The sequence below is a fragment of the Lissotriton helveticus genome, chromosome 7 (genome assembly GCF_964261635.1).
Source record: "Lissotriton helveticus chromosome 7, aLisHel1.1, whole genome shotgun sequence".
Lineage (NCBI taxonomy): Eukaryota > Metazoa > Chordata > Amphibia > Caudata > Salamandridae > Lissotriton > Lissotriton helveticus.
In genome coordinates, this window is record NC_136068.1 from 215,205,589 (window position 1) to 215,227,312 (window position 21,724).

The 21,724-nt window shown below is 46.1% G+C and overlaps 1 protein-coding gene across 2 annotated transcripts in view; it reads left to right on the forward strand.

Moving 5' to 3' along the window:
• Window positions 1-2,609: 2,609 nt before the first annotated feature.
• The window catches only part of ZBP1 (Z-DNA binding protein 1), a 222,354-nt gene continuing 203,239 nt past the window's right edge, over window positions 2,610-21,724 (forward strand). Inside the window, exon 1 of one of the 2 annotated variants that reach the window (XM_078651963.1) lies at window positions 2,610-2,721. In XM_078651963.1, the coding sequence (XP_078508089.1) occupies window positions 2,625-2,721 (97 nt within the window). In that variant the 5' untranslated portion in view covers window positions 2,610-2,624. The remainder of the gene's footprint in view (window positions 2,722-21,724) is intronic. The other variant, XM_078651964.1, reaches the window with a different exon arrangement.

Genomic DNA, 21,724 nt, shown 5'->3' on the forward strand with positions numbered 1-21,724 from the left:
GAGAGCTTTGTGTACTGTACATATAGCCTTAAACCATATTTGTTTCTCAACCAGTTTCCAGTGCAGTTCCTGGAGTCCTTTTGTAACAGACTGACGCTTAGGGATGCCCAGCGTAAAATGAGTCAGTGCATTCTGTACAATTTGCAAATGCAAAAAGAACAATTGATGGACAGAATGCAGAATAGTGACATACATTCACCCCAGTACAGAAATCTGGGCCTAAATCCATTGTTTTTTTGCTCACCATGCCATTCCAGTTTGGACCCAGCCATATGCAAAGCAGTCTTGACCCTGCGCCCAATGGGAACAGTCCAGCCCAAACTGCCAGGCCGGGTCCTCCCTGGACTGGAAACAAGCATCCTAGGACCGGTTTCGGGGTTTCACCCCTCTTCAGCCAGGATAGCTTGACTCCAGTGGCTAGGAGAGCACAGGACCCACGTCTGGGCATACCCGTCCCACTCGGGGTGACAAATGCAAAAAGAACAATTGATGGACAGAATGCAGAACAATGTCATAAATTCACCCCAGTACAGAGATCTGGGCCTAAATCCATCGTTTTTTTGCTCACCATGCCATTCCAGTTTGGACCCAGCCATATGCAAATCAGTCTTGATCCTTCGCACAATTTGCAGCTTTGCTAAGGTTAACTTGTTAGCAGTGCTTGGTGGAGCTGGCGGAGTTGCACTCTGTGGAATTCCGCTGAGTTACAGAAGAACTACGTCAAATTCAAAGGAGTTCCATGGGCAGAGTAACAGCTGGCACCTACCAGGGCCTCGGGTGCATTGGCGTGTGAAAGACTGGGACGCGGGCACGTTGCTGATAAAGCACTCTGGCATGCTGCAGCAGCCTTCACCTGATCAGCCCTCACTCACCTGGTACTTCAACACTGCCCCGATCCCCCCGCAAACAACCCCCCCGAAAATGGGACATCAGGGCAGACTCGAGGGCACGCACCAATCATGCTGCTGCTTCCCCGTACACTGCCTGTGCCCTGGCTGCCGCCAAACGGACCCTCTTCCTGGACTTCCTGGCAGAAAGCCCCTCCCCCTGATCGCAGCATTGCTGGAAAAAGCTGCAATGGCCCCCGATGCCATTTTCTACACTCCTTGTGTGCAGCTCTGGAGGAAATGTAGAATTAATGATTCTAGTGGTTATTTTTTTTTCTCTTTGCAATCTGCAGTATTGCATCTGAGTCTCTGTAATTCCGGGTGGTACACCTGGGGTTTAATCCTCACAGAGAGCCTATTTGCAGGCATCCCAGCTTAATTCATTAATATATTAGACCTTCTAAAATACCCACATTATATTCTCATATTGCTCCTTCACAAGTGTCCTGCACCCTTTGCTCTTCCTTTTAGGACTCCCATGGTCAGGATGAGCTCAGCTATTTGATCCATTACGTTGACAATTCATTTTCTATCTCAGGGACGTGATCTGTTAACCTCCGCAAGGGCAGTTCCTACCAGGATTAAGTGACCATGGACGTACTAATTTTGGTCTCAAAGAAGATTCTCCGTTTGTTATATCCTGCTAGAACATCTGTGATCTTCACAGTTGAGGGCCTACCCATTGGCTTCATAGCTCCGGCAATTCATTTCTCTACTGCAGACCACAGCTGATGTATTAGGTGGGCTGATTGCAAATAGCCTGTTTTCCTTTGTCGTGCATATTAATTTGTCTTGTCCTTTGTCATTATGATCCACTGTTTAATAGCAGGTATATGCAAGCTTTGCCCTTGCACGATTGACGCTTCAACAGTTGCCCCGTTCGCTATACGCGAGATGCCTGTCACGCAGTACTCATAAACTCCTTTTTCCATGCTGATCCACTCTGGTACCAGCCGCTGAGGTTAGATGAGCCTTACTTCTTCCTTTCTGTTTGTGTCGGTTCTGGATTTAGCTGTTAATGGTCCAGCGGATGCCGCGGCCATGGTCCCAGACTCGTGTATGGACCACTGCAGTCAGTTATGGCTGACTTTTTCTAACCAGTAAAGATGTAGCCGGCCCACGTCCCCTGCTTGCATCAGAGGCCACCACAACCTTGGTATATCCCTCTGTCGGGTACACTTTCATCCATCAAGGCCTGGGGGCACCTGGGAAGGCAGACTGCCGGCAGAAGGCAGCTGGTCACCTGATTAATAGTGTAATCCTTCAGCTCAGCAAGAGGGTCTAATTAATTGACTGTCGCACTGGCATTTTATAAGTTCAGGTTGGTTTCTATATGTATCCCAATTTGTGCATCAGCGCATGAATGAATCCTTTTGTTAGTTTTGTCTGAAAGCACACGTTTTTTAAACATAGTTATTAAAAAATAATATCATTTATTAAAAAAATAATTAACGAGATATTGGAAGTAAAGGTTCACTATGATAAGAAGTTGGTAATAAGCTGGTACTCACGGGTTAAAGGGACTCCACATACATTCTTTACTTATGTATTTACATAAAATGAGAAACTGTAAATAAAAGGGTGACTCAGCTCCTTTTTGCCAGCAAACCTCTTCCCACACTAGATACTAAATTGCTCACACCTTTGTGTGCGGCCCGTTCACGTTTCGGGATCTCTGCCAGTGCGAGTCTCCATTAGTCGAAAATAATTTTAGAGTTTCGGTTTCTATTACCGCGAATGACGACTGCCCTGCATGTTCTCGCGCGCAGCGTCACTGGAGGAGACGGGCTGCGCTGCAGGGCGCTGATTAACATGGCAGCCGCCGCCGACACAGGTAAAATATTATTTCCTCGAAAGTGCTTCTTGATCGCCTGGCAGGAAGGGGGCTCGCCATTCCCCCCGAACACAGGCAGCTAAAAAATGTATCATTTTAAGGCGTCACAATTTTTTTTCTAATATAAAAATATTTTCTGCCTGTAGTGTTTCAATGGGGAGCCGGAACATGGCACGAACTTGAGTGAGTGTGCATTCAGGAAGCGTTTCTAGTTCAAGAACCTTCTAGGCGCCTTTGCACCATTCGGCTTTTGTTCACTCTGGGTTTCCCATTCATGGATATTCATTTAGAGATAGCTAGAGGTTGGGCTGGCAATCCAGGTCCTGATGAACAAAATTAGTTTTCTACACTCTGGGCTGTCTTAAGTCTCTCAAATCAGAAAACTTGTTAAGTCTGTCTGAAGTCGGGAGAGGTAACCGGAAGACGGTCTTGAGCCAAAGCGAAAGCCTGCATAAATCAGACCCTCTTACATGGCTAAAGGAAGATTTGAGGTGGTTTTAAGACGTGCAACCCATCTTGGGGTCCTGCATAGAATGCTTTCAATCCCTTGTTTCAATTAACCTGAACACTTTTTTTTAGGTCTGGCTGTTTTGATGCTTCTTTAATGGTCTAGCCAGACTATTGTTTTCCCACAAAATCATACAGTATTTGCAACAATAGATGGACATTTAGTGAACAGGTATCATCATTGGTTTGTTGAAATGTCATTCACATTTTGCTTCCGCCCACCACAGCATAAAGCATAAGGCACCGGGTCAGCCCACTTTATATATTGGTTCCCTTGACTTTGAGTGACTGCGCAATGCTGGTGCACTTTGTTCACATCCACTTAAAGATAGATTTGTTCAATACAGTGACAATGTACCTTCAAAGTATATCCTTTTACTTTTATTTTTGTATATTATCATTAAGGAACTGTATTTACTTTGCCTGCGCTTCGGGCACTTAATTATTTGGTGATTTACGTCCTGTCTCGTTTTTAAAGTTGCTGGTATGAAGAGTTTAAGTGACTCTATAGCTGCCTGCAGTTTGAGTGCATGGTTGGGTGATGATTTCTACTTTCACAAAAAATAATTGTAAAATGCATGGCACAATTGAAAGCGTTGTTTCTTTTGTTTTTTTTATACTATTAATTCATCCCATTCAATAAAATGTTTTTAAACGTATTTTTTTCAATCCAAGTATGTGGTGCCCAGGGAGTACTTGGCTTGGCAGTTCCGACTGGAATGTTCCCATGAGAATTAGGGTAAACACTGATTTGCATATGGCTGGGTCCAAACTGGGGGATGGGGGTCAGGGGCGTAGTAGGCAAAATAATGATGGATTTAACCCAGATCTCTTGACTGGGGTAGAATGTTTGAATCATTCAGCATACGCAAACAAATGATAGACGGAATGCTGAATAAATCATACATTCACCCCCAGTCAAAAGATCTGGGTTAAATCCATTGTTCTTCTGCTCACTACCCCACCCCAGTTTGGACCCACCTATATGCAAATCAGTCTTGACCCTGTGCCTCATGGGAACAGTCCAGCCCAAACTGCCAAGCCAGATCCTCCCTGGACCGGAAACAAGCATCCTGGGACCAGTTTCTGGGTATTACCCTTCATCAGCCAGTCTAGCTTAAATCCAGTGGCAAAGTGAGCAAGGGACCCACTTCTGGGCATACCCATCCCACTCAGGGCGATAAGTGATATGCAAACAAATGATGGACAGAATGCTGAATAAATCATACATTCACCCCCAGTTAAAATATCTGGGTTAAATCCATTGTTCTTCTGCTCACTACGCCACCCCAGTTTGGACCCAGCTATATGCAAATCAGTCTTGACCCTGTGCCTCATGGGAACAGTCCAGCCTGAACTCCTGAACTGCCAAGCCAGGTCCTCCCTGGACCAGAAACAAGCATCCTGGGACCGGTTTCTGGATGTTACCCTTCATCAGCCAGGCTAGCTTGAATCCAGTGGCAAAGTGAGCAAGGGACCCAAGTCTGGGCATACCCATCCCACTCAGGCCAATAAGTGATACGCAAACAAATGATAGACGGAATGCTGAATGAATCATACATTCACCCCCAGTCAAAAGAGCTGGGTTAAATCCATCCTTCTTCAGCTCACTACGCCACCCCAGTTTAGACCCAGCTATATGCAAATCAGTCTTGACCTTGTGCCTCATGGGAACAGTCCAGCCCGAACTGCTAAGCCAGGTCCTCCCTTGACCGGAAACAAGCATCCTGGGACCAGTTTCCGGGTATTACCCTTCATCAGCCAGGATAGCTTGAATCCAGTGGCAAAGTGATCAAGGGACCCACATCTGGGCTTACCGATCCCACTCAGGGCGATAAGTGATACGCAAACAAATGATAGACGGAATGCTGAATAAATCATACATTCACCCCCAGTCAAAAGATCTGGGTTAAATCCATTGTTCTTCTGCTCACTACGCCACCCCAGTTTGGACCCAGCTATATGCAAATCAGTCTTGACCCTGTGCCTCATTGGAACAGTCCAGCCCGAACTGCAAAGCCAGGTCCTCCCTGGACCGGAAACAAGCCTCCTGGGACCAGTTTCTGGGTATTACCCTTCATCAGCCAGGCTAGCTTGAATCCAGTGTCAAAGTGAGCAAGGGACCCACGTCTGGGCATACCCTTCCCACTCAGGGCGATAAGTGATATGCAAATAAATGATAGACGGAATGCTGAATAAATCATACATTCACCCCCAGTCAAAAGATCTGGCTTAAAGCCATTCTTCTTCTGCTCACTACGCCACCCCAGTTTGGACCCGGCTATATGCAAATCAGTCTTGACCCTGTGCCTCATGGGAACAATCCATCCCGAACTGCCAAACTAGGCCCTCCCTGAACTGGAAACAAGCATTCTGAGACCGGTTTCTGGGTATTACCCTTCATCAGCCAGGCTAGCTTGAATCCAGTAGCAAAGTGAGCAAGGGACCCACGTCTGGGCATACCCATCCCACACTGGAATGAAGCTATCCTGGCTGAAGAGGGGTGAAACCCGGTAGGACCTGGCTTGGCAGTTCTGGCTGGACTGTTCCCATGAGGCACTGGGTCAAGTCTGATTTGCATATGGCCAGGTCTACACTGGGGTGGCATGGTGAGCAAAAGAAGGATGGATTTAACCCAGATCTCTTGACTGGGGTGAATGTTTTGATTTGTTCTGCATTCCGTCCATCAATTGTGTGTCTTTTGCTTTCTCTCCCTAAGTGCGGCAGGTATGCCAAGACGTGGGTGCCACTGGAATCAAGCTATCCTGGCTGAAGAGGGGTGAAACCCCGAAACCAGTCCTAGGATGCTTGTTTCTGGTCCAGGGAGGACCTGGCTTGGCAGTTCTGGCTGGACTGTTACCATGAGGCACAGGGTCAAGTCTGATTTGCATATGGCAAGGTCTAAACTGGGGTGGCATGGTGACCAAAAGAATTATGGATTTAACCCAGATCTCTTGACTGGGATGAATGTTTTGATTTGTTCTGCATTCCGTCCATCCATTTTGTTTCTTTTGCTCTAGTTTTCAGTGGCTAGTTGGTTGTGTATTTTTTAAATCTCACTTTATTAACCAGATAGCTGCAGCCTTTGGTTGTTTAAAAAATTCTAATGTGTTTCCAGCTGAGCAGAGAGGGATAACAGATTGGTAGCCCGTACCTCCTCATCACTTTTTGTTTTCTTTTATCTGGTTTCAGCCAGAAATGATACACACAATACTGTTGAAACATACTTTCATCAGGTTCCACATAGATCACTGAGAAGGTACTCAACCACTTGAGTCATCTCATTGAGTCTTTAACCGGTCACACTTTCGACGAGACGTCATCTCACCATTGTAATAATTGCCTGTTAGTCACTTTTTTGACAATACACAGATAACTCAATGCTTAGATGTATTGAAACGGCTTGTATTCTATAAATAGAACATAACATGGTCGACACCTGATGCTGCCTAGAAGGGAAGGTGCCTAGATGAGGCCTTAGTCTACATGGGTAATCATAGACTGCCCCCTAATGTTTGTGGAAGTTATCTCTAAGCGGGCCCCCTACAAGCAGAGGTCTTCAAACTGGAGGGCGGGCCACCCCGGGGGAGTCTGAATTGATCGCAGAGGGGCCCAGGCACTGTCCAAGAAAATCATCAAGTTGATAACAGTGCCTTGTTTTTACTGAAAGAAAACAGAGGGGACAGAAGGCTACTTAGTAATGGGCAATTACTAACATCTTTTGTCATGATAATGGTGGCTGGGCGTAGGTGTCAAAGGGGGAGGGCCACTGAATGATACTTTTACACTTTAGAAAGAACTGGCTGACCAGAATCATGTATTTGATTGAATTTTGTAAATGGATAACTGCAATGTATAAATATGTTTATATACATATAACGATTACCAATGTTATAGAATAATTTGAAAAAAACATTTTTCATGCAAGAGAGCAATGATTGCTTTTGTTACACCAGAGGGCGTGCGGCATTAAACATTTTGAAGACCACTGCCCTACAGAGATGCTGTCTGTCTGCCTCCAGTCTCCCCAACAAACTCTCAAATGTCCCCTTGTCATCAGGTTTCCTTCTTGGCTGCTGATTTTCTCACTCTAGCTTGAGATGGATTTCTTATTGGTGACCCCGCACACAATCACTTCATTGGATGGATGAAGTGGACCTGTCCTATGGAATTACTACATGAAACAATACCCTCAAACAAGAATTCAGCAGTCAGTGCAAGAAGTGGCACTTTTCCGTAAGCCAACTACCTACGCCCACTTCTCCTCTAACTGGAGACAGGGTATTTTGAGGGGCTGAGTGGAGATTATGATACCTCCTGTGAGCACTCAGATGCTGTGGATAAGATAAAAGTTTTTTGTGATGCAGCATATTTAATCCCTTCATAGGATGAGAAGTTAGAAGAAGATTTGGGGTTATTATCCTGTAGCCTCAAATTTATTTGAAAGTTTTATATAGCGCTAGCTAGACCCGGAGGTATCAGAGCGCTTTACAAGACAGAGTATAAGTAAGGATTAACCCCTTAGCTGCGGCGGCTATTCCGCCGCAGCGCTAAGGGGGAGGCGGGGCCGCACGGCGCTCCTGTACTCATGACGGAACCGCTCCGTCACGAGCCTCGGGTGGGCTGTGCTTGTGACGGAGCGGTTCTGTCACGGCCCCGCCCGCTCATCAGAACGCTCAGCGCAGGCGCGGCGAGCGGGCCGTGACGGAACCGTTCCTCACCAGCACAACCCACCCGAGGCTCATGACGGAACGGTTCCGTCACGAGCACGCAACGGGTTAAAGGCTGACACATTATAATCAGTAGAAGAAAAAAACTGTGTAACATAACAAATGTATCACGAAGAGTAACAGATAATCCAACATTTTCCATCCGAGACATAAGTGATAGATTAAACGCAGAATTGGGTTAGGCTACCATGTTGAGGGATCCTGTTGTTGTAGCAAGCTCGGGGGGGGGGGGGGGAGTTGAAGTATTTTGTCAGCAGTAGACTTTTCAGATTCTGTTTGAAACATGTATAGGAAGGATTGCAGTGGAGGTCTTTGGGAAGTGAGTTCCTAATCGATGGAGCATTAACTGAGAAAGAGGGTTTCTGGGATTTTTTTAATTCAGTTTGGGAGAAATGAGTAGGAGTGAATCAGAGCTTATTAGAGGCTGTGTTTTGTCTGCACTCAGTAGTTTGTTTTCTAAATATGTAAGTTTTGCAGTGTGGTGGGCTTTGTGGGTGACACAAGCTGTCTTGAAAATTCCTCATCCTTCTATCAGGAGCCAGTTGAGTCTCTTGAGAGCAGGTGAGATGTGGTTGAATCTTTTGGTACCTGTGAGGAGTCTAGCAGCTGCATTAATGGTTGTTCTAAGAGGTGCAAGGTGACATTTTGGGGTTCAGGTGATTATAGCATTGTTGTAGTCAAGTTTGGAGAGGACAAGGGATTGCACCACAGTCATTAGGTCATCAAGTGGGATAAAGAGTTTAATTGTCTTGAGATGTTTTAGGGCGTAGAACGCCCCTTTGGCTGAATTATTGATGTGTTTGTTCATTGACATGTTTTTTCCTCAGGTAATTCCCAGGGACTTCATGGAGTTGGAGAGTGTAAGGGAACAGTTACGTGTGTCCATGCTCTTGAACCATTTTTGGCTTGGCAGTTGTTTTCCATTTGGGGATAATAGTAAAGGTTCAGTTTTATTGGAGTTCAGTTTTAGATGATTGGCGCTAAGCCAGGTTTGTATCTTGTTTAGAGTGTTATTCAGATGGCAGATGTCACAGTGGGATGATACTCTGTGGTAAAGTTGTGTGTCATCGGCATATAAGTGGTATTTCACACCTGCTTGTTTCAGGATAATTGTGAGCGGTTCCATGTAGAGGTTGAAAAGGGCTGGGGCAAGGACAGAGCCTTGTGGAACTCCTTGTAGAACTGATGTAGGTTGTGAGAGGCAGATGCTGATTTTTATTTGTTGTGAGCAAGGTTGTAGATAGGATGTAAGCCAGCTCAGGACCGTGCCATTGATGCCAGTACGAATTTTGAGGGTTTCAAGTAGAGCGTGGTGGTTGACTGTGTCAAATGGCGCTGTTAGATTGCTTAGGATTAAGAGACAACGGTCGCCTTCATTTAAAGTTCTGAGAATATCATTTGATCTATTGAGCATAGCAGTTTCAGGCCTGCAGCCTTTTCTGAATCCTGATTGAAAGGTGTCATGCAGGTTGAATTTCGATAAATGACATTGATGGGTCTGACCTCAGAGGAGGTTTCTTTTTGGGTGGGGTTTTGGTCAACATAGCTGAAGCCGTCCCACATCAGGTGTGAGAAGCTCACCCTGTCCTTTGTGTTTGCATTCTAGTATGTTCCATTTTGCTTTCTCTACTATAAACGAAGGTCTACCGGCTATATGTGTAGTGGTTAATTACAATCTTTATCTCTGAGGTAAATTTGGGGGCCTTCTCATGGGGCTAACAAGAATTTTCAAACACATCTTAAAGTTATCCGTGCCAAATTTAGAAAAAGCTATAAAGTATACTCAAAAGTAAACTCAATTGGGCTCTCTGTTAACACAGAATGAAGCACTATACAAACAACTCTATTGTGCATCGTCCCAGAGTTCCCTTGATCACAATCAATTTGCCTATTTTTGCGATTCGTATGGAGAATGACATTTCTACATTGAAGGATCCAGAGTTTCTTTGGACTTGCCAGCCCTGGATTCTGGCAGTGATCTTCTCATCTAAGAGGCGGAGAGTTCCTCTGTTGTATTTTCTACTTTTCTGAAAAGTCCTCCTCGTATTAATATACCTGCTACACAAGCCTTTCACAGATAATGCTCACCACAACCGATCTGCAGAACAAACGCCTACATATTCCCTCCTTCTGCTCTTCCGCTTGATGTAGGGTTGTCATTCATTTTTTATTTGAAAATTAAAAACTGTGCCACATCTCCTACTCCACGACCAAGTCTTTTAACTGTAGAACCTGGAGAGGACTGCAGCCACCACCATCCTGTTACCTTTATTGAGTCCTTCGGCAGAGCAGGCTTTTTAGCAGAGTCAAGCAATGCAATGGGACTTGGAGCATTGCCTTGTCCAAAGTGGACCAGCCCACAACTTGGGGAAAGAAAAACTACAGGCATAACAGTGGTGATGCATATAGCAGTCTCTGTGTTTTGCTCTTAGCATGGACACATGGTAAAAAAAATGTCAATGCAGAAGCCGAGTAGATGGTGCCACAAATTTAGTACAGACCTCTGTTCTCTTCGCGAGAGACGTGGTAGTGGCAGACCACGCTTTTTCAAATGGCTGGAACTCCTACAGTGTAAACCCCTCCCAAAGGCTCCACGCGCACACACACGCCGCAAAACAAAACATGCACACATACAAAAGAGTGCATCTTCATACTGACCATATTTCTAATACTTGTCTGTCTTGTTACTTCATAAATATACCTGCAGAGGTATTAACTCATTCAAGAGGTGAAGCAGGATTCATTTGAGGGTCTAACATGAACCTCACGCTTTCTTTCTATTCCCAAGGCCTCAGGGTTCAGAGGGAACACACACCACCCATGATTGTTGTACAGATCTAGACGATTTCCACCAAAATCGGTGAAGCAATATATACAAACTGTGCTGTATGCGGATGAGCTTCCCATTTTTTCATCACGATTGTCAGGCCATTGAAGTATATGAGCATAAATAGAACAGAAATAATGAGATTTTTCATTCGAGCAAACCAGAATTCTTTGGAAAAGTGCAGAAGCCCTGTAATAGTTTCGGGGTAAACATGTGAATCCTTGCACCCCTACTTATAGCTATCTGAGGAACTGGCTCAGTGACATTGGGTTTGCCTACTCCAGCTAGCGAAGTGAAGAAGCAATGCACTTGTTTATTATTTAAAAAAAAAAAAAAAATCGTGGTCCCATCTTAGAAGCTGTAATAAGCACTGATTGCAGGCTTAATTTGAGCCGGTGGTTTCTGGTGCTCAGCACTGGCACTTAATTGTCAACACTGGCGTTTATGACAGTCTGTCACACATTGGCGCTGTCTATCTAATTTATAGATGAGCACAACAGTTGTATATTAATTCAATATACATTAAAATAGGCTAATACCTGCTGCCCAACCATTTTTATAGCTTCAGGGGCTTGGAATAGTCTGAATTGCCACTCTTGTAAGAGTGTGATGCTTTGTAATTGTGCCGGTACTGTCATTGGCAGCGCTGGCAGTGGCAATGGGTAGAGTAGGGTGCAGGGGGCTCCTGATGAGAGCCCTGGCACTTATTTATTTTTTTACATATTAATCACTGGTTGAGTTGATACCCAATATGGCACATCGACAGGTTGTTAGTATCAGTGGCGTAGCTAGACCTACTGCCAGCCGGGGTGGCCCCTAAGTATGCTGCCCATTGCAGGTAAGAGCAGGATGGTAGCCGACAGGCTACTTGTTCTTGGGAGGCGGGGGGGGTGGTGGTGGTAGTCTACAGACACAACTTGCTCACCTCCGCCGTCCCCAAAAAGAATGCCGCCCGGGGCAAAACTCTTACCCCCCTGTACCCCCCCCCACTGTCCACCGCTAGGTACGCCACTGGTTAGTATGAAGAGCTTGGGGCGTGTTTAGATCTGAGGCACTGTACGTAATAAGAGTTTCTTGGCTGCCGTCAACGAACACACAAAGTCAGTAAGACTGGAGTTTGGTTTATCCAGGCAAAGACTGGAGGCTAAAGTACGGTACCAAAGGCTGTACAGATTACAGTACGACAAAAGGTCCAGAGCACACTGTATATATCTCTGAATCTAGAATGATTTCTTATTAAAGTAATGTTAGTAGGGATAGATCAAACCAAGCGTAAGTTTTTCAAAAGTTTTATTCACCAGCAGTGTTCACCACGTGGGAATCACTGCACATATCACTCAAGCCGACACGTGTTTCGTCACAGCATGTGGCTGTGACTCTTCAGGGCTGATCTTAATGATCAAGGCGCGTGGTCGGAGAACCGGTGATAATTCCAACCCGGGCCTTATCGGGCGGTTTAATATTTAGAAAAGGGCGGCACCAGTCCGGTTGCCGAAACCAATTCGTTTGTTGGGGAATTCGTTGTATAGACAGATTCCGTGAAGCGGAGGCCGTGTTGAGCCTGTATTGTCGCGTCGATGAGCGTCGGTTGCCAAGTGCGCACTTGTCTAAATATTAAACCGCCCGATAAGGACCGGGTTGGAATTATCACCGGTTCTCCGACCACGCGCCTTGATCATTAAGATCAGCCCTGAAGAGTCACAGCCACATGCTGTGACGAAACACGTGTCGGCTTGAGTGATATGTGCAGTGATTCCCACGTGGTGAACACTGCTGGTGAATAAAACTTTTGAAAAACTTACGCTTGGTTTGATCTATCCCTACTAACATTACTTTAACAAGAAATCATTCTAGATTCAGAGATATATACAGTGTGCTCTGGACCTTTTGCCCAAACAGAACGAAAGGGAGGTCTCTGCCCCTCTTTTATTGCAGAGGTTAAGGTTTTCCTCTGGCCAAGAAGCACCTACAACAATATCAGGACAACTAATACCTTACCGTGACAAGTTGAGCGCCTAATTTCTGAACACTAAAAAACCGATTCGCAGACTATTCAGATTACAGTACGACTTGGTACTCTTGATATTTTGAACGTTTGTTCATTCTGTCGCCCAGGCTCCACCGGTACTGCATTTTAGGCGCATCTGTCCAAGCAATTGGAAATATTGTCAAAAGCATCAAGAGTTAGACAAGAATTGAGGGTAAGTTTTAGATTCATATTTGAACTCACCTAAACAAGACTCTCGTTATCCTGCAGTATCCAAATGGGCTTGACACAAATTAATCAGGTTATGCTTTCTATTAACTCCCATCGAGGAATTTAGACTCATGTGACACTCATTTTGGAGCAAAACTGGGCCTGTGTGCTGTGCCCATACAGAAGTGAGTCCATTCCACATCTGTTATGTTCTCAATTACGATGCAAGCGGAATTACTGGTATTATTTATCATATGGTGTTAAAACCTGTAGGGGTGTTGTACATTTTAATTATATAATACTTTAAAAACATATGGATATCAGGTACAAACAATGCCTGAATCAACTGACTACACTGCTTTACCTATTGACATTTTTTTAAATGTAGATTTCTTTTTGATGTAATGTTTTGATGATGATTTTCATAAACGAGTCAATAAATTAGTTGACCATTGAAGACATTACCCAACACCTGCAAAGCTCAGGGCATCCTGCTTAGAATTCCAAGACTGCAGAGTTTACCTTGAACTGCCCAAGTTACAGGTCTCTTGATGCCATGAGTGGCCTGTGCCTGGCGAGGTATTTTGGTTTGTATTTTGGACAAATTGGCGGAAGATGCAAGGTGCCCATTCAGGCTGATCTGCTTCTGCATTTTCTTCTACAGAACAATAGCTGTTATGCTTATTTCGCCGCTGTGAACTCTAGCTTTAAAGTGCACACAGTGGTGTAGGGTGGGTGGGGTCACAGGGGCGGTTGCCCTGGGCGCAGAATTCTTAGGGGCATTCTTAGGGACCCAGGGGCTTTCTTAGGGGCGTAACATTTTAATAAAAAAGCGGAAGGATACTTGCTGTGCCCCGGGCACTGGCACCCACGCTACCCCGCTGCGCATACATGAATTATAGCATTCAACTTCTGTGCCATTGCATTCACCATCAAGTTACTGTACACACACATGATAAATTGCTAATATATACACAAGGTATATTATAATCACTTGGGTTGCAGTGCTTGCAATCAGACATATGTTTTGTTGTACAAGCATGATATTGACTGTAGCCGAACATGTAACCACAGTAGTGTAATTTTGTTCTTTATCCAGATACTGTATAACAAAACTGTGCACATACATGTGATACAGTTAAACAAATGAGTTACAGGCAGGGCCACTGAAATTATGCAGGAAGAGAGGGCCAAATTATGCGGCAGGGTTGAGTAAATTATGAGGCAAGTAAAGACAAATTATGCCGCATAATGAGGCACATTTCGTGATAGTGTTATTTCATTATTTTGTAATTTTTTAATTTGGTAACACTGTATGGACAGTGGTTGCACCTCATTAGTACCAGTTTCACACTCAAGTATAGCAATAAACAACAGAAGGGTGACCAGTCGGCTTTACAAAGGAGCCTCCACTGCGCGGCATCATGTGTTGCTGCATTTTTAGTAACTTTTGACCCGTTTGAGTTTGAAACAAACATTTTTTTGTTAAAATCTGCAGATGATGGATTTTGTAGCAAATACGACAAATCTATAATAATGCAAAAATCTCTGCACCCATAATTCCAGTGGCCAGTGGTCATGATTACAGTATAAACCCTTGGGTAACCGAACTGTAGCCTCAGTCAGGTTACTGTGCACAAGATGTGTTTATTTATTTATTGGTGGTTTGTTAAGCGCCACAGTCTTCATGTAAAAGTGCTTCATAGGTGTACAATCTAGAGGTGTAGTCTGTCGGATTGGATTTACCCAAATTGCCATATCATCCATCAGCGGCTGCATAGTTAGCAGGTTTCACCAAAGAAATTGTTTCTCACTAAAACTGATCTACAGCTGCTAAAGAGGTGCCAAGCGTGGGGCAGTGCAGTGTTAGGCTCTTTTTCGACAGTTTAACTTGTTTCCTTTCCTTTGGTGATGTATGCAGGTGTTAAAATGGTACTAATGAGCTGAAACCTTTGCCCGGGTAGAGTTAATGTGTGTTAAATTTACAATATTATTACAAAATAATACTGCTTGACAATGTGCTGCATTATGCTGCAAAATGTACCTTTTTGCCTTATAATTTAGTCAGTGCTGATGTATAATTATTGACCTGGCTATAGTAAAAACACTTGTGATATGGTACCCACTCTTCCACTACTGTATGCATAACTTAGTTCTTTTAATATACACAGGGTCAATTTGCAATACACAATTTAGTAGTAAATAAATGCCTTTGTTACAGAACCGACAGTCAAGGCACAGTACACTCATTTAGGTTTCTAAACACAAATTTGCCATGCATAATGGAAATGAGAGCGCTGGTAAAATACATTTGTCACTGACGCTCTCTTGTACTATGACGCATGCGCATGTAGAGTGACATCGGCCATCTTGGCCCTCCACTTGTGCCATGTCTGACTTGTACCTATAATGTGCGGATCAACAGACAGAAGAAAAGTGTTTGAAATCTTGTGTGGGGCTAGGGGGAGAATCTTGGGGCCACGGCAGAAACTCTATTTTTACAGGAAGTTTTTTCTTTATTTTAATTAATCCTATTTCACAATCTGAATTTTGTTTTCTCATTCTCGTCCATGTCCAGCTTTGATAACTTATTTATGAAAGTAATTTATAAAGCACAGGTTCGTCCATGTGTGCAACAGAGCAATGTACATTACATGAAGGCAGAATAATAATTGGCACCCAGAGCGGACTCGATATAACATTTAAGACAAAGATTTTGCCTAGTGCCCGTTGCTGGATTGAGGAGCTCGGTGTTCTAAAAGGCATAGGGAGACTCAGGGACGCACGCACCCTGCTGAGCATCCCACGCACCCAGTCAGCCAGACCTGCCCTAAAAAGCCTTCACTGGCTTCCAGTGAGGCAGAGTGGCCTTCAAGGCGCCATGCCTGGCGCACCGCGCCTTCTGGAAAACAGGTCCAGCCATCAACACCGACCTGGTTACCCCCTACCACCCTAGCAGGAACCTACGGTCGATGGAGGCGTTCCTCGCCACTGTCCCCAGAGTGAAACGAGCCAGATCTGGGGGTAGGCTGTTCTCTTTGAACACCGCCAGGCTCTGGAATGCGCTCCCCATCTCACTCCGATCCAACCCAGACCTCTCCTTTCGGAAAAATCTAAAGACACTGCTGTTTGCTAAATCCGAAGTACCTTAGCCTCCCGTGCTTCCTTGCCCCAACCCAGCGCTTGGACGCCTACGGGCAGCAACCGCGCTTAATAAATATCGTTACAATACAATTACAATACAATACTCAGGGGCTAATTTATGAGTCCTTGCGTCACTTTTGCACCGCCAGTGTGTCACTTTTTGTGACGCACCAGCGGCGTAAAAAATGCGCCATGTTGCATCATATTTACAAAGTGACGCATCTAGTTAGATGCGTCACTTTGTAAACCCCTGCGCCACACTGTACTTTTGTGACACACTCCAGTAATGCGTCACTTTTGCGCCCACAGATACGTAAGAAATACTGACGTAGCTGTAACTCCTTGCAACATGATGCGTCATACAGTAAATACGACTCATCCATCATGTCGTAAATACGACGCATCCATCATGTCGCATTGAGAAGTGACACATCACTGCTTTTATGCAGCGATGCGTCACTTCTCTTAAATGAGGCCCTCAATATTTAAGCCTATGCTGAGTAAAATGGAATGCCTCGGCAGGGCCACTACCCTCTGTATTCCATGGTGTGGCTTGATGACACTGGCTGGCCAATGCCCTGGTAAACATGTCTCATCAGGCCTGTTCAATACCACTGTACAGTCTCATGGCCTCTAATACCTTATTTCTCAAACTATACCTCTCTCAGTATATCCTCTACCTCCACTCTCTGACTCATCCCAGACCCCATTCTACTACTATGATCCCCAAAATAAACCTTTCTAGACTCTTCCCTCCTCTACCCCTCCTTGCATCATCTCAAACTTCCTTTACGATTCACAACTCCCAAACAAGCCTTTCTAAACCCTTCCCTCTGACTCTTTCCCCTCCATCTCCCCTTTACTCATCCCATACCTCCTCCTACTGCTACTGCAATGATTCCCCCCAAAAACCACTTTTTTGACCCTTCCCTATTCCATCTCTCCACTAACTTTTTCAATCCAGCTATCAGACTCACATGTCCACTGCTGACATTAATTTCATATTTTCCTATACTAATCCTGTTCCGGAGTAGTGTGCTACCTGCCAAAAAGTGTGTTGTCACCTTATCAGGGGTAGCATGCGCTATATAAATACAAACCCTTACCTCTTCTATCCCTCCACTATCCTTTTTCAATCAAATTAACAAACGCACATGTCCACCAAACAAATTAATTTCATATCTCCCTGTTCTAATTCACTACTAATCCACTTTGGGTTCTGGAGTAGCGTGCCACTTGCCAAAAAGCACTTTGGGGCCTCGTCACAGGTAGTAAGAACTATAAAAATTCAATTACAATACAATATAACCTCCCTAATAATTCAAAGTGTGCAGGGCACCCCAAAACCGTACCTAACTTTATGTAAGTAGGTTCCTTCCTGGGGTTCCCTAAGCTTTTTCGAAGACATTGTCACTCTTGCCTTAGGCAGAAAATCCTATTTCAGAGAGCACTAACTTGAAAGTTTTGACAGTGAGTAAGAAATGCAGTAGAGTTGGGACACTTGCTTTAATTTTTCTGGCAAGAGCTCCCCTGTAGCATGAATTGGGGAAACAGCTGCTTTTCGTTCCTAAGTCTTAGCCCATTTGTTCTCTAAAGAATTTAGGCCTGTGAGACTCCCAAAAACTTTAGTGCATAAAGCGGCATGGGTAGGGCTTCCATTTACCCCTTCCTGTCTCCACTTTTATGCTCAAAGCGATTTAGTCATAAATTAGAACAACTGTTCTCAATATTTAAGATGAAAAATCAATTGACAGTTATTGTATCTGAACTCAGTGGGATGGGACGCCCTTACTAACATTCCAGCAAACAGTAATGCAATCATCTTCACAACTCCACCATCCCTACTAGCGCACCACCTCACTTATCCTACAGGACCGCACTAATATCCTCGTCTCACTGAAAACCACCACTTCAAACGACACCAAACTAATCACTGTAGTAGATGGTGTTGTGTCTCGCTGACAAAGGCGAAACCACTCGCCTCTTATCCTTTGGGCTATGCCAGCAACATTAGACACAGTAAATGACAGAGGTCCTTATAAAAGCCCTATCATCTCAAAAGGACAATGGACCTTCTCTCATCATGTGCTTTCTGTTGTTCTTGAAACCCATTGTTGAAATAGAAATCACCAGACCCGTCCCCACTACTAATAACACGCAACGTCCTAGGGGCTTGCAACCTCATTCCTCGTTTGTAAACCTGTATATTAAACCTTTCCCGATAATATGAGCTAGCAGAACATCAAAATCCATTAAAAAAAGTGTTTTTAGGATGCTAAAATAAAATATAATATAAATTATTGAACTAAAGGTTTGATTAGGCAAAGCAGTCAATTAGCACATTTACTGAAGGTAAGTCAATGAGCTAAAAGAAATCTGAATATAGAGGTACTAAAATAGCGGTTTCCGCTAGTCTAGGAGTTCAATACTGATAATTCTGTTTTGAATGAGAATGCCAATCCTCATCAATTAAATCATCATACGATTGACGATTCTGTCAATATCCTTGAGTAAACCCGTAAAACTCCATCGTCCCTCAAGTTGAAGGTCCTATCAGGAATGGCATCCACCATTTCAGGCCCTGCCTCAACCCAATCCACCCTCAGATGCCGGTGGTATTCCTAAAAATGGCAGTTCGAGGGCGTGTCTTGCTGCCGAGCGAAATTTGCTGCAGCCTAGAGGAGCTCCGGGGAAGAAGCGTGTTCCCCCATTAATCCGCACAAGAATCTGTATGCACACCAAGCACTGAAGGTGCCTGTCGGTGGCTGAACTCCTGCGCAACCCTCCGCTTCTGCTCCGGCGCTGTTCTGAGGTCCGTGGGCACTCCGGCAGAGCTGTGATGCCGGCGGCCTGTTGTTCTTACCCAGCCGGGGACTGAATTTTGGAATGAGCGGACCTCGGATAGGCGGAGCGCGGCGTCGTGTGCCTGACTGCTGCAGCTGCAGCGGAGGCGGACTCAGGAACGACCTGAGGCGGCTGCACCCCCGGTGAGATGGAAGCGTTCTCCTCCCTCCTCCCCCCCCTGGAACAACGCGACCCGGTGAAGGCAGGAGAAGGCCCGCTTTGCTGACCGAGGCTGTCAGGAGGCCTGGTACGCGGAGCTCAGCCGGGGGCAAAATTTGGCGAGCGCCGACCTCTGGGAGACGGGGCACGGCGCTGGGCGCCTGAATATTAAGGCTGAAGCAGCGGCAGACGCGGCTGCCCACCGGTGAAGTGGGAGCGTCTTTCCCCTCCCCCTCCTCCCTCCTCCCCCCCCTGGAACTACATGACCCACCGGAGTCGGTGAAGGCCCGTGCTGTGGATTGGTGCTGCCGGTGGCTCATAGCATCGACCTGGCGGCGTGGGGGCCTGCTCTGATCATCGAGGCCTGAGCATTGCGGGGGCCCCACCGTAAACGTAAAGCGGATGTCTTGGTGGTCCCGCGGCTGCAGGACATAGTGGAGCTGGGACATAGGAGGTGAGGAACAATGGAGGTTCCTTGGTGTTCGGTGCCTAGGCGCTGCATCGTGGGGGCCTAGCAACATTGGTGAATTTAACACACCCATACTGGTGCCACATGGGAGCGGCAAGCTTTGGGTCCCGGGGAAGAACAGGAGACCCTCTGAATATAAGCGTGGGGATTAACTTTCAATAGGGGGCCCTTTTGGATCGGCCCTATACTGCTGAGCACCATTCAACGGGACAGTGGGCGAGCTGCAGCGAGAGGTGTAGCTTTACCCGCCCAGAAATCCCCCCCCTTGAGCAGCCGTGTTGGTGGGCAGGTTAGCGCTGAACCCGGGCATTCCACTGCTAGTTGAAGAGGTCCGTCCCCGGACGCAAAATGGGAGGAAGAGGCCCTCGTACAACCTCACATAGTAGCCTGGAAAAATATGCCTATAACAAGGACTTCCCTACGCTCTCTCAGCGTAAGGACTCCACAGATAAGGCAGCGGACGGTGGCGGGGCTCCTAAAGTAACGCTAGAGGACATCATGGCAGCCCTTACTGGAGTTCAAACAACTGTTGGATCTATTTCTACAGACGTTGGCCTCCTCAGGGCTGATTTTCAGAAAATGGACGCCAGAGTCAAGGAGGTCGAGCAGGTAACCCAATCCCTGACAAAAGACACTTCCACGCTATTGAAAAGAGTGTCGCAACTTGAAATGGACAACAAACGAATGGCGGCAAAGCTGGACGACCAGGAGGGGCGAGCGCATCGCAATAACGTAAGAATCACGGGCGTTCCGGAGAGTGAAGGGGGCCCAGCAATGTATCTATACGTGGAAGATCTCATAAAGACCAGGCTTCAGCCCAGGGGACTCTCCACCTTCTTCTCAGTTGAAAGGGCGCACAGGGTGCCTGGAGGCAAGCCCAGACCGGGAGCTCCCCCTAGGCCAATACTGGCCCGAATCTTTAATTTCCGAGATCGAGACGTCATATTGCAGACGGCACGGGTGGCGCCGCCGTTGAGGATCCACAATTCCAATGTGTCCTCCTTTCCAGATTACACAGCGGCGGTGTCGGCGCGGCGCAGAAGTTTCATGGAGGTCAAGAAAGAACTGAGAGCCAGAGAATTGCCCTACTCCATGTTCTTCCCGGCAAGGCTTCGGGTGGTGGCGGATGGCAAAACCCAATTTTTTGAGACACCTGAGGAAGCCCATGACTGGCTGGAGGGATGGCGGCGAGTGGAGGGCGGTGGACGGCCGGGTAGACGTCGGAATCCCCACAGAACAGAAGACAATCACGATGGCCAAGAGCAGCCGGGGGAGGGACTCCGCCAACAGCAAGAGGAAGCAGGAGAGTGATGGTCTGTAAGGCGCTTTGTGACCGGACTAACAGGTATAAAGATGTTGTGAGCCGGAGTTTGCGATCGTTGTAAAAGACATTGGACCATAAAGTAACTAGTGCCTTAGAAGAGGGGAATGATGTGGACTCTTCTGGACTTCTTCCCCCTCACACGCAAGTACTGCACATGGGGACTGGGTTTAAGCGCTCTGCTGAGTTGGGGTGGCGGGCAGTTCTGAGTCCGTTAGGCAGGGAGGCAGGGTGGGGGGTGGGTAGGGTAATGTGGACTGTTCGAATTGTTCTAGTTTTTTTTGCTTTTTTGGTTAACATAGTTATTCAGGGCACGCGTGGTCAACCAACTAGCTGCAAGCGCATCGGAGTTGTATACTGGGTCGCATTTTGCAATGCTGAGTTTTACTTTTGAACCATATGCCTGCACAAGCCCAACACGACACTATTCATCCATTGACTCAACTGGTCCCTGGGACCCCTTTGACTGTACTGACCTGGAATGTGCGAGTGTTGGGAGACAAGGTGAAGAGAAGTCTGGTACTGCAGTACTTAAAATGATGCGCGCCAGCGGTGGTCCTCTTGCAGGAGACACACTTGACGGGATCCACTTGCAAGGCCATGGATAGGTGGGGGTACAAAATGGTGGCCCATGCAGAGTTCTCCTCAGGATCTAGAGGGGTGGGTGTGCTCATAAAAAAGAACTTCCCACTCGTAGTGTGCCGGACGAGGGTAGATGACCAGGGCCGATTTGCAGCAGTTACCTGCCAGTGGGAAGGGATGCTGCTTAATTTAGTCTCAGTATACATCCCAACCTTGCATACAC